The sequence below is a fragment of the Arvicola amphibius genome, chromosome 3 (genome assembly GCF_903992535.2).
Source record: "Arvicola amphibius chromosome 3, mArvAmp1.2, whole genome shotgun sequence".
Lineage (NCBI taxonomy): Eukaryota > Metazoa > Chordata > Mammalia > Rodentia > Cricetidae > Arvicola > Arvicola amphibius.
The window spans coordinates 40,197,310-40,210,253 of record NC_052049.1 but is presented as its reverse complement, the minus strand read 5'-3'; the positions used below and the strand labels follow the sequence as shown (position 1 = coordinate 40,210,253).

Genomic DNA, 12,944 nt, shown 5'->3' with positions numbered 1-12,944 from the left:
TCCTGTTCAAGGACAGTTGTGGGGCTCTCATTTGTAAAAATAGGTGCAGACCTAACGAATAAAGGACAGCTGATTTCTTTTGGTCGTTGATGCCAGTGAGGAGAAAATATACTAGTGTCCCAGCCCCGCTGTTTAGCATAGTGTAACCTGTGAGTTACAGTAACCAGTTAGCAGAGTCAGTCCGAACTGGTGAATTACAGTTACATAAGTGTGGAGTATGTTTGAGGAATATAGGCTGAAGAGCATTTCCACGGGGCACTCGAAGTCTGAACCACTCAGCACAGTAGCACTCCCTTTAATACACGGTAAAAGATACAATTGTTTATTTCTTTGTTTGCTAAGACATATTCAGTCCCACTCAGGAGCAAGAAGAAATCAAGATGAAAGTGTATGTCAAATCGAAAACCAAGTGTTTTATTTCCTTAACAAAAATCAGTGTACACGTAAGTTGTTCAAAATTATATTAATATTTATCATCCACAATGAACACTGTAGCAGAAGCACTAAAAACCGCAGTCACAACCAGAATGCACAGATCTGGTAGGCCAGTCTGCAGTTCCACAATTAGGTGTGATTTTAAGAATACTACCCATAGACTGCATTTTTAGTAGTTTCAACTACAGAGAATACATTTGCATACCACCTATGAAGATTAAATTTTGTATATCTTATAAATTCTAATTTATTCACCTTTTGTAAGTTTTCTCCTTTAATATAAAAGCAGTGCCCTACCTCTTTAATATTGTTGGCTGAAGTTTCTGTCCCACCCAGTCCTGCAGCCTTTCAGTCCCAAAGAAACACACAGAGGTCTACATTAATCATATACTGATTGGCCTATTAGCTCAGGCTTCTTATTAACTCTTATAACTTATATTAGCCCATAATTCTTGTCTGTGTTAGCCATGTGGGTTGGTACCTTTTTCGGTAAGGCAGTCACATCTTGCTTCCTCTGTGCCTGGATGATGACTACAGACTGCTCTTTCCTCTTCCCAGAATTCTCCTGTTCTCATCACCCTGCCTATACTTCCTGCCTGGCTACTGGCCAATCAGCGTTTTATTAAAATACAATTGACAGGTTACAGACCATTGTCCCACAGCATGATATGGTCATGATTAGCAGAATTCTAACCTCATAGTTAAATAATATTAGTGTAAGATACTAAACAGAAAGTCATTTAATTTCAAGAAAGCATGTTACACCTCAGTTACAGGCGACGCTGGAAGGAGCTCAGTGTGGCCCTTGTAATCATTCCTAAGAGCTAATAGGTCAACGCTCCCTGCAGAACAGAGCCCCATACTGAAGACTAGAACCCAGCTTGAGCAGTGTGGTGCTAGAGACACAGGGGAAAGGACAGCTCACCTAAAAGTTTAGGACATGAACAGAAACAGAAAAAATTCTAATTAAAAACTTTTATGTTTTTAAGTATCTTTCAAAAGGAAAGAAAATATATTTTAGGAGGAGGATTTTTCTGAGAATAAAAGTTTAAATGTTATTCTAAATCTAGATTATAAATTCTAAAATATAAATTCTAAACTCTAACTCCATTCTGAAAGAATGGGAAAATATGCAAAAATAGGATATGAGATGTAAGAGCTAGAGAACTGACAGCCCCTGCAATGACTTCATGCCTGACAGGTTATGTCATAAAATGTGAGAATGCTAATGTGATATTTCAAAATTAATGAAAAGTCAGTTTGTTACCATGTATGTGTGGTACACATTTGTGTGTGCATTTACATGTGTGCAGCTCCTGAGACATCTGAATTTGGTCATTATATTTGTGTGCCGGACACTTTACCAACTGATCCATCTCTTGCCTAACCCCAAAACATAGAATCCATGAAAGAATAAATTCAAATTTAAAAATCTCAGAAATGAGGTTATAAACACATGGAAAAGTAGAAATAAAAAAAAATATTTCAGAAATGAGACAAAGCATAAAGAACACAAGCAAATCACCACAAGGTATAATTCCTTAGAAACAGAAGGCAAAAAGCATAGAGAACTTAAGATTAGGAAGGAAAGGATGAAGGACCAGGCTGTAGCTCAGTAGTGGAGTGCTAGCCTCTCATGTGTGAGGCTGTAGGTTCAATCCCAGCACTAACAACAGATGTGAAGGTAGTCAGACAGACAGAATAAAGGCCAAGAAGACCCAGACTGCATATGACAAGAGTAGACACAGAAAACCAACGCAAGCAAGCAAAATAACCTTGAGACTATAATAAAATAAACCTTTTCACTTGGAGTAAAATCTACAACTACAGCCAGGCATGGTGGAGACACCTTAAATCTTAGCATTTGGAAGGCAGAGACAGATGGGTTTCTGAGTTCAAGGCCAGCCTGGTCTACAGATCTATAACTATGTGTAAGGGAAAAGGTCATACTGTCAGTGTGTGTGTAAGGGAACCCTTACATGTCAGTGTGTGTAAGGGAAAGTGTCATACTGTCAGTGTGTGTGTGAGGGAAAGGGTCACACTGTCAGTGTGTGTGTAAGGAAAGTATCACACTGTGTGTGTAAGGGAAAGAGTCACACTGTCAGTTTGTGTGTGTAAAGAAAGGGTCACACTGTCAGTGTGTGTGTAAGGAAAGTATCACACTGTGTGTGTGTAAGGGAAAGGGTCACACTGTCAGTTTGTGTGTGTAAAGAAAGGGTCACACTGTCAGTGTGTGTGTAAGGAAAGTATCACACTGTGTGTGTAAGGGAAAGGGTCACACTGTCAGTTTGTGTGTGTAAAGAAAGGGTCACACTGTCAGTGTGTGTGTGAGGGAAAGGGTCACACTGTCAGTTTGTGTGTAAGGGAAGGGGTCACACTGTCAGTGTGTGTAAGGGAAAGGGTCACACTGTGTGTAAGAAAAGGGTCACACTGTCAGTGTGTGTGTAAGGGAAAGGATTATAAAAAGCCCAAAGGAAGACTATTGTTTTTTTCTTTAATCTAAAATACTTTGAGAATTAAGCCTTTTCCATCCACTCAAATTGGTTTTCAAGGCCAGAAGACAGACATTTATCAGTGGTACACAGGAATTCTTGGAGTACTGCACTCCTTAGCCCTTCTTTGCCTTTTGCTGGCTTGAAACCAGATAGTTAGAATAACCAGGATAGAAATATAAGGGTTTACCATGACCAGTACTTCTAGAAAGTAGCAATACTTTATGTAAATGTATAAATTTGTAGATCTATAAATGTAGATGTATAAATTTGACTGCTGGTGTCACATCACAATAAAGAAACCAGTTTTAAGTAAAAGTTATTTTAATTCAGTCTAAGTCTAAACTGGAAATTGCAGAGCAAATGACCTGGGTGTTAGCCCAGATGATAAATCATAGAGATGGAACAGCTCAAGGGAGCAAAGAATCACAGAGTGGGTGAAGGTCTGTGTTCATTTAAAACAATTCAAAGCCCTTTATTTATGGTACACTTTGGAGTGGTGAATTATGCAGTGTTCAGGAAAGGAAGCTGGCGATATTAGTGAGTAGCTGAAGGTAAAGAAGGGGGTGGTGCTGCAGAAAGGGCCGTGTGGACGCCTGAAGAACCCTTGGTGAGATAGATGTACCTGTTTTTAACTGGGCAACTGTGTTTTGTGTAGTAATGGGATAAAATTTGGAATATCTAAGATTTTAGTTAAATTTGATCCAAAAGAGATCATTCTTCATCCATTCTTCCACTGAAGGGCATCTAGGTTGTTTCCAGGTTCTGGCTATTACAAATAATGCTGCTATAAACATAGTTGAACAGATGCTTTTGTAATATGATTGGGCATCTCTTGGGTAAATTCCCAAGAGTGGGATTGCTGGGTCCTGGGGAAGATGGATCCCAAATTTCCTGAGAAACCTTCCTGGACTTAGGGGGAGCTGGGAGGACCTTGGACTTAACATAGTGAAGGGAACCCTGATGGCTTTTTGTCTTGGAGAGGGGTGGAGTGGGGGTATGCGTGGAAGGGAGGGGAGGGAAGGGGGAGGAGGAGGGAAGGAGATGGAAATCTTTAATAAAAAAAATGAGGAAAAAAAAAGAGATCATTCTTCAAAAAGATTTTCATCTTGTAAAAAATGTTTTTTAAAAATGGTACCCTGAATGAGGTAGAGAGATAGAAACAGTGAAAATATTGAATGTGAAATACTGTGTATTCCAATATATGGGAAAAATCAAAAGTTCTCGCTTTTGTAGGCTTTGTTCTGAATTTAGTGCACTGTTCACCACCTACTGTTATTTTCCTAAACTGAAAATATGGCTGCCAGGGAAGTCAGTTAAATGTTACAGATTTTTTTCAGAAGAACAAAATCATAATTAGAAAGCAAACAGTCAGCTGGACAGTGGTGGCATACTCCTTTAATCCCAGCACTCTGGAGGCAGAGGAAGGCGATCTCTGTGAGTTCAAGGCCAGCCTGGTCTACAAAGCTAGTTCCAGGACAGACTCCACAACTACAGAGAAACCCTGTCTCGAAAAACCAAACCAAAAAAAAAAAAAAAAAAAAAGAAAGAAGAAGAAGAAAAGAAAGGAAAGGAGGCAAACAGTCTAGTAGAGTAGATAGTAAACAAGCTAGTAGCAGTCGGGGTCCTGAGTAAAGTTAAAAACCAAGAATGTATTACAAGTTAATGTTGTAAGGTAGTTGAATTGATATAAAGAATCTTCTGTTGTCGAGCATGTTACTTTACTATTTAGAAATCATTTTCAAAGCTTTTCTAATCAAATAATTGACAGTCTCTACCAATGTAGTAGACTAGTTTGAAGAACAGCTTTTTCCTTTTAGCATCCTTTGCTATTAAAAGTAAGATTGAGTAGTCGGGTGTGGTGGGTCACAACTTTAATCTCAGCACTCAGGAGGCAGAGGCTGGTGGATCTCTGAGAGTTCCAGACCAGCCTGGTCTACAGAGCGAGTTCCAAGGCAGCCAGGGCTACACAGAGAAACACCCCCCCCCAAAAAAAAAATTAAGACTGAACGCGTGGCCCTTAGACCTCTCTTCTCTCTCCCATCTCCCTTCTGTACGTATTTCTTCCTTCGGTCACTAGACTAGGTACAGATCGCAAACTTCCTACACCTTACAGGCTACTTTCTCTTCTGCCTTCAGGTACCAGTTTTAATACTATATAACCAAGGATGCTATCCTTGAAGCTTCAAGCTAAAATAAAAGGAGAGTCCGTTGCCACAGTGATTCCAATTAGGACATAGAGTTTGTGAGGCAGTTACAAGGTCTTTCCTGCTAGACTGGCTTCCCCGGTGGTCGGTGTGCCTGTGTCGTTCCCAGTTACTAGCACAGTGCCTTATGCTCTGTAGGCACTCAGGACAAACGAAGTAAGTGATTATGATTATGCAGGAAAGGAAGCCTGCTTCCGTTTACTGCCGCGTCAACTTTGTTATTTAGGGGAGAACCCCCCCACTCCATTGTTGCTATTCTTACAAATGTTGAAAGGTTGAGATAGGTGATATAATTTGCCCAGGAACAGGTAACTACTGTCAATAATAGGCTAGATCTGTTTTCATTTCGTACAGATTTAAGAAGACATATAAAATAATACTGTAATATTTTACTTTCCATCTTGTTTCTACCATCTTTTCTTTTTTTGCAGTTGTTGGGGTAAACGTAAAATGATCAAAGATTGAGATTTTCTGTATCTGTTCTTTTGTAAATGTTAAAAATTTCAGTTTATTAAAATCTTTTAGAATTAACTGTACTTATTATCTTAATACTTTGGGGTGTATATAGGCCAATGTTTGCAGATATGAAATCACCATCAATAGGTGAACTTCTTTCAGTGATTAATGTGGCTTTTTCCATTGTCAGCATGTTATCGGGTGGTTCAGATGGTGTGATTGTACTCTATGACCTTGAGAACGCCAGCAGACAACCCTATTACACATGTAAAGCAGTGTGTTCCGTTGGCAGGTGTGTATTTGAAAATGTAACTCATGAATATGTAAACAGTTCAGTATTGTGTGCATCAAATGCAAAACACGAAAATAACAGTCATGTGCACGACGGAAGCAGCTTTTTCAGTTGACCAAGATATCCCTTGATGCTTTCTTGAAAAACAATTAAAATTCAATAGTTTTTTTGTCGTGTGATTTCCTCCAAACAGTTTTTGTATCAGCTCTCAAATGAAATTCTAAAAAGACTTTTGTGTCTTTTTTGTTCTGCACCTACAGAGCATACCTCAGTGGCTATGGTTTTAATTACACTTAGTAGAAGGTTCAGTTATGAATCTTTCACTAATTATAAATGCAAACTAAATTTTCAACTCATGCTGAAGAGGAATAGATTAAAAACATGATGTGATAAATGTATAGGCAGTCCTCTCAGCACACACACACACACGCACACACGTGTGCCCTTCTTTCTTGTCTGTCTACTCACTCAAAATGCTCAGCTTGAACTGGGTGGTGGTGGTGTATGCCTTTAATCCCAGCACTAAAGAGGCATAGGCAGGCAGATTTCCACCCTGGTCTACAGAGTGAGTTCCAGGACAATTCCAAGGCTACATAGAGAAACTGTCTCAAAAAACAAGACAAAACACAACAAATAAAAATAAATGCTCAACTTAAAATAGACCTGTTTGTCCTGACTTCCTTAGCAGTTTGCTTGCTCCTTTATGCCAGTTGCAGCTCTTTTGCCGGTTCTCTGATTTGTTAAGTCAACTTTGCCCTAGAGACTAGCTGCCAAGGGGTGCTCTCACAAGAAGCTCAGAGATCTCAGCAGCCACCCTTCTGTAGATATTCCCAAAGCATTGGAAAGGCCCTGAGGTCATGGTCCCGAAGATTTATAATTGTGTATCTACAGTATTGATTCATTTTAGAAACATAATTCTTGAAAATCTTGTTTAAGAGGTAATATTTGCTCCCTCATTCTCACCAGGTTTCTGTCAATATTATTGTTAAAGCATGTTGAAAGGTGAAAAAAAAAACTATTGTGTAAATGGAAAGGAATATAGCTAAAGAAAAAGTCCAGTGTCAGCTAGGTGGCTAAGTGAGTAAAGGCACCTGATGGCCTTAGTTCTGTCCCTGACACCCACACAGTAGGAGAGAAGTGGCCATTGACTCCAGGTCCATTTAGCAAACAACAGTAGTAGGCAAGTTGCTGCAGAGCCTGTGAACTCCCTAGTGTGGACTCTACGGTACAAGCACTGTTAGTATTCAGGCACCTACTGGCCTGTCCTTGGGGTCCTGACAGGATACGTCCTCAGCTGCAGCCACTAAGAACACCTCCTGTGCACATTTGCTACATTTCCTTTTAAAAGGTGGGTCTTGCCCACCTCCCTTGTCTGTCTCTCTGTCTCTCTCTCCTGCCACTCTTATCCCCAGGGACTGGTCTCTGCCCCCCTCTTTGTCTCCTACTCTGCCCCCTTCTCTATCCCCTTTTCTGTCCCTTCTCTCTCCTCCTCCAGTGACCCCCATGTGAGCCCTGTTGTGTGGCATGACTGTCCCTCTCACTGTTTTTTACATTTTAACAAGCACTAAGTCCTTTCTGTGGAGCAGACCTCAAATCCAGTCTTGACACTGTTCCACTACCTTGCCTGGCAGGTTGGGATTGTAGGATGCAGGGTCCATTTCTGGGTGGTACCACTGAGGAGACTTCTCTCCTAGTGGCTTGCATAACACCTCCCCACCATAAAAGCTAGCTCACTGGGAGGAGGGTTGTGGGTCAGTTCCAGCTTGTTTTCTCCATGGCCTACAACCAATGTGTATGGTGTCTTCAGCATTTTTGTCTTACCATCTAGTTAATGTTGGACAACCAAGATCAGTAACAATAGTACACAGTATGGGACCTGCTCTTTAAGAGGATTGAGCCATTTACACACTTTCCCTCAGCCTTAATCAGAAGAAAAAAAAAACTAAATTCTTAAGTGCTAGCCTCAGATCTGTCTGCTTCTGCCTCCTGAGTACTGGGATTAAAGTTGTATACCACTACACCCAGCTTTAATTTAATAATTTTAAAATCTAATGTTCCTGAGATTAAAATTTAACACATTAAGGTTATTAAATAGTGAAATAGATATATTTTATACAGCTGATATATATGTATATATATATGCTAGATAGTGTTACTCTGAAGAACTATGATTTGATGAGGTTTTTGGTGTGTAACATAAATAAATGTTTGGTGTGACTGTATTTTATTTTATTATGACTTTTATTCCTGAGTTCAAACTCTAAAATGGCTATTTACAGTATCATTTTAAAATATAATTTCAGAAAATTTATTGTAGTATTATTTAGTAAATACTGTACTAAATAATTGTTATTTAGTATAGTATTGTGGCTTAGACTACTTTGTAATATTTATTCTTGATATACTTAATTTGTTTGTTCTTGGGCATTAAAAAGATTCTACTACCAATATTCTTACTAAATGTACATGGGAATAATGTCATATGTAAGAGAATGATACAATATCGTATCCTGTTTTAAAATTTAAATTTAAAATATAAATGAGCTTTTGTTTGTATTTCTACAATAAGAACTGGTTTTATTTAAAACAACTCACCAGAAAGTCTATATTGAAATCAAGATTCTTAGAGGATATCAAAGTTGATTCTGTTTATTTTAAAGAGAAACTTATTGAAATGATGATTGTATATCATGAAATTGTGAAGAAAATTAGAGAATCAAATTTACCAAATGGAAGGAAAGAGGAAGGAAGGAAGGAAGGAAGGAAGGAAGGAAGGAAGGAAGGAAGGAAGGAAGGAAGGAAGGAGAAAGAAAGGTTAAATCATGGAACACAGCCAAGGTTACACTATAGAAATAATTCCGTTAACTTTGGTACATGTGACCAGTGTAGGCCAACTCTACAGCACTGACTAATAGCTAACTCTCCATGGGCTTTCCATTCAGACCTGGACAATGAGAGTTCCAAACAGATCAATAAAGCTAAGCACGCAACTCTGGTGCCAAGGAAGAGGAAAAGACAATGCCTAGAGTCCCTCGATTTCTATAGCAGAAAGTAGGCACTTGCTTACAACAGGGCAGAGGTTCCTTGTGACTAGGAGGAGTTTGAATCCTTAGCAGAAAAGAAAGGCACCTGAGTACTGCTGCCCACACATTTGACTGTCCAACATCTGTATGTGCCTCCCCCATAGCCTTTAAAAACACGGTTCTAGCATAACCTAATGATGTATCTACAATATCAGAATTATGCAAATTGTGGGCTCGAGTATATAGTTAACCCATATAAAATGATGGAGAAAGCAGGAAAGTTAGTAAATACTTAGACACACATGCACACATACAGAAACATGGGTGGTAACTACAGACTATGTGCTGTATACATCTGTCTCGAGGCCAGAGCAGGCCTTTACGACCTTGCCTCTATTTAACACTACAGATGCCCAGAGACTTAACATTCACATGTAGAAATTAGAGCCCACAATGGTCCTGTTTGCAAAGATTACATGATGTTCTATACACTTGTTTGTTTTATTCTTGGAAATTTCTCCCATGTACACACATAACAAGAGTATAATAACCTATTTACTCATTACCCAACCTTCACAACTGTCAAACGTAAGCAATTTGTTAAGTATCTACTACATATTCAAACAGTTTCAGGATTATTTTTAAGTAAACCCCAGATAACATTACTACATCAATAACTACTTATTTGTGTCACTGAAATGAAGACCTTTTCTGTAAATATAACCCTAGTACCACTATCTCACATATATAGTGATCCCTGGAATCAAACATGTTGTATTCAGATTGCCTTCATTGTCTCAAAAGTATCACAATGCCAGTTTGTTTAAGATTGAGTAAGATGGCATACGTACTGTACTGATGACTGGCTCAGAGACACAACATGTCTTTTAAGCAGGACAGCCTTTCACAAGATGATACATGTAATTTCATGATGGGTTACATGAAACTAGTAGGTCCCATTGACACGCACCAATTGCATTCCTTTGTGCCAGAGTAAGTTTCTTGGGACACAGTAGTGTGTGGATCCCCATGGCAGTGTGTGAAGCATCCCCAGTTCTAATAATGGTAGTTGAGAAAAAAGAAAAGCAAAAAGATGTATTTTTCCAGTTAGGAAAACCCCTGCCACCTGCAAGGTGAAAGAAGTTTGCTATAGTTGTTCAACACCCCCACCCCCAACTGTATACAGTATGGGAATGAGTGATACATGATGAGCCTTAGGAGAGGGCAGGCCCCCAACATCTCACTGGGAAATTTAATCTGAAGATGCCTAGACATTCTCTCTCCCCTTCTTAACAGCTAGAACAGGGATGTGTGATGTGAGTGTAGTGATCCATATCTCCCTACCCATGCCTGCTACTTTTTCATAATAATACATTGAAACCCACCCAAGTCAGCAGTCTCTAAATTTCGATTGCTGTTTTGTAGAAGCCATCCTGATGTTCACAAATACAGCGTGGAGACTGTTCAGTGGTACCCTCATGACACGGGCATGTTCACTTCCAGCTCATTCGATAAAACTCTGAAAGTGTGGGATACAAATACATTGCAGGTAAATACATTAAAACCTTTCCAAAATGCTATGTAGGATAATGGAAAATTGAATCCTCAACCATATTGGTGTGGTTTCTTGATAAGACGTTCTGTGTGTCAGATATGAAAGTAGAATAGTTAAAGAGAACTAGTGTTTGGGCTTATATCCTGGTTAACTGACTTCTGCTGGTTAACACTGACAGTGGGCAAATGCCAAAGCACCTGCATCGTTCCTTTGTCTATAAATGAGGGCCAAGATGGCACAAGGCCTAGCATGTAACCAGCATTCAAAACCTTAGCAAATATTTTTATTATTTGAAAACTTCAAGCTAAGGAATAGAATTAGACTTCCCTTCTTTATCTAAAAACTTGCAGGAAAAGAAAGTTTTCATAACATAACTTAGTAAAAATAGATAATAGAGATGAAAATTATATAATTAATGAAAATTAATTTATAGTACTACTTATCCTCAGCTTTATATCTACCTGCCTGTAAAACCTCTTTATAGAAATGTGACATAATTTTAAAGTTGGCATTTCCCGGGCTAAATAGTAAGTTCTGCATTAGCCAGACCCTGTCTCAGAAAAAAAAAAAAAAAAAAAACTAAACTAAAATAGATTAAATGTATGTCATGAACTTCCCGTTTGACCACAGTGGAGTACATTGTAGCTGAACCAATCCTCCATTGACAAAACCCAGCAAAGTTCTGTTTAAAGGTTTTGAAAACCTGCTAAGAAATCTAGATCCTGATAGGCTGGTTCTCAGAGAAAAGAAAGGTTTGTAAACATAAATTGGACATTACAAATGCTTCACGCTTATGTTTTTATGTATAGCAGGAGACTGAGAAGGAAGGCGTTGGAGAGTTTTTAAGAGACAGAGCAGCAACTGGTCATGTGGTATATGCCTATAAGTCTAGCATTTGGGAGGCTAAGGCAGGAAAGACATGAGTTCAAAACCAGCGTGGACTGTCTTGTGAGTCATGGGCAATAGAGCAAGATCTAGTCTCAGAGCAGCAACCAAAAACAACACACACAAGAATGGGTCCCCGGGTTCTGGAATGGGAATTGGGTAATTTATTATGTGAAAGTAAAATAAAGATAATGAGCCAGTAACATTCAGGTGAAGAGAAGCAGCTTGCGTAGAACAAACCCTGAGGGTGATCAGGACTTATAAGACAGAAGAAGTGATAACAACCCCACAAAAATAATGAAGAGGAGTAGCCAGAGAGTAGGGGACACATCTGTACATCTCCACACTAGGAGCCAGAGAGTAGGGGACACATCTGTACATCTCCACACTAGGAGCCAGTGAAAAGCTGTCTCAAGGACAGTGGGGTGACTGGCTGTCTTAAGGAAGCTGACACACCAGATAGGATACCGAGGCTATCAGCGATAGTGAAAAAGTAGTGTGAACAAGACAAGTGAAACAATCTAAGATTGCAGTGAGTTAAGAAAGGGTAAGTGTGACCTGGAGAGATGACTCAGCGGTTAAGAACCCTGGCTGCTCTCCCATTGGACCTGGGTTCAATTCCCAGCACCCACATGGAGCTCACTACTGTCTGTAATTTCAGTTCTAGGGGACACCCTCACACAGATATTAATGCAGGCAAAATACCAATGCACATAAAACAAAATAAATTATTTTAACAAAAGAAATGGTAAGTAATTTAAGATTGCCAAAATTAATATGAAGAGGAGGAAAGAAAATTGAGAGATGGTAGGGTGTAAGCTTTGTTTATTTTGTCCTGGGATATTAGGATGAAGGGGACTTTATTTCAGTGCTTCTGGGAATGACCCAGTAGAGATAATCACAACTAACCTGTAGATTGAGATTGCTGCAGTGTTGGGAGGTCAGAGATTAGCTTGTGACATGGGGGACGGACTGTTCTTCCATGATGGAAATGAAGACGGGAAAGCGTAAGCAAAGGCGGCTGGCTGCGTGAGAGATTGTGCGATTTCTGCTTCAGTGACTTTAATTTCAACTGAACTGTAATCATCTAATCACCTGTTGTGATTGATGAGGGATGTTTGTGGCCAGTGGAGAAAGTTGGAAATGCTGCAGGATATTGCAGACAACTAGTTTATTGAGATGGTGTATTGTAGGCTGACAGACGTTACTAAAGCAGTGAATGCAACTAGGAAAAAGTGGACAGGAAAGAATGCTAGGGACCCTGGGGCTTGTTCAAAAGTTCTAGAGTAGTTGGTGAAGAAAGCCAAAAGGATAAATGCTGTGGTTACCGATAACTGCAATGTATCCTTCCAAAGGATTATGATTAGCATCCTGGAAACTGAGGCCATGTGGTGCTGAGAGGCAGATTCCTAGGAGCTAGAACTTTGATGGAGGTGCTAGCCTGCTGGAGAGGGGTAGTGAGTCTGTAGAGACGCTGGCCTGCTGGAGAGGGGTGGTAAACCTCTAGAGGCTTGTCTTTCCTTAATTTCTGGAATTTGTTATGTTTTAGTTGATAAATTGCTGACAGTCAATTAAAAATACGTTTAAAATGTGGGAAAG

General features: G+C 39.5%; 1 protein-coding gene across 4 annotated transcripts in view; it reads left to right on the top strand.

Moving 5' to 3' along the window:
- Ercc8 (ERCC excision repair 8, CSA ubiquitin ligase complex subunit) overlaps positions 1–12,944 on the top strand; it is a 37,047-nt gene that overhangs the window by 4,581 nt on the left and 19,522 nt on the right. The window contains exons 3-4 of one of the 4 annotated variants that reach the window (XM_038322621.1): positions 5,781–5,882; positions 10,331–10,454. The exons of 1 other annotated variant lie outside the window; for it this stretch is intronic. In XM_038322621.1, the coding sequence (XP_038178549.1) occupies positions 5,781–5,882; positions 10,331–10,454 (226 nt within the window). Of the gene's footprint in view, positions 1–5,780; positions 5,883–10,330; positions 10,455–12,944 lie in introns of those variants that run through there. 2 more of the 4 variants (XM_038322622.1, XM_038322624.1) reach the window with 2 other exon arrangements.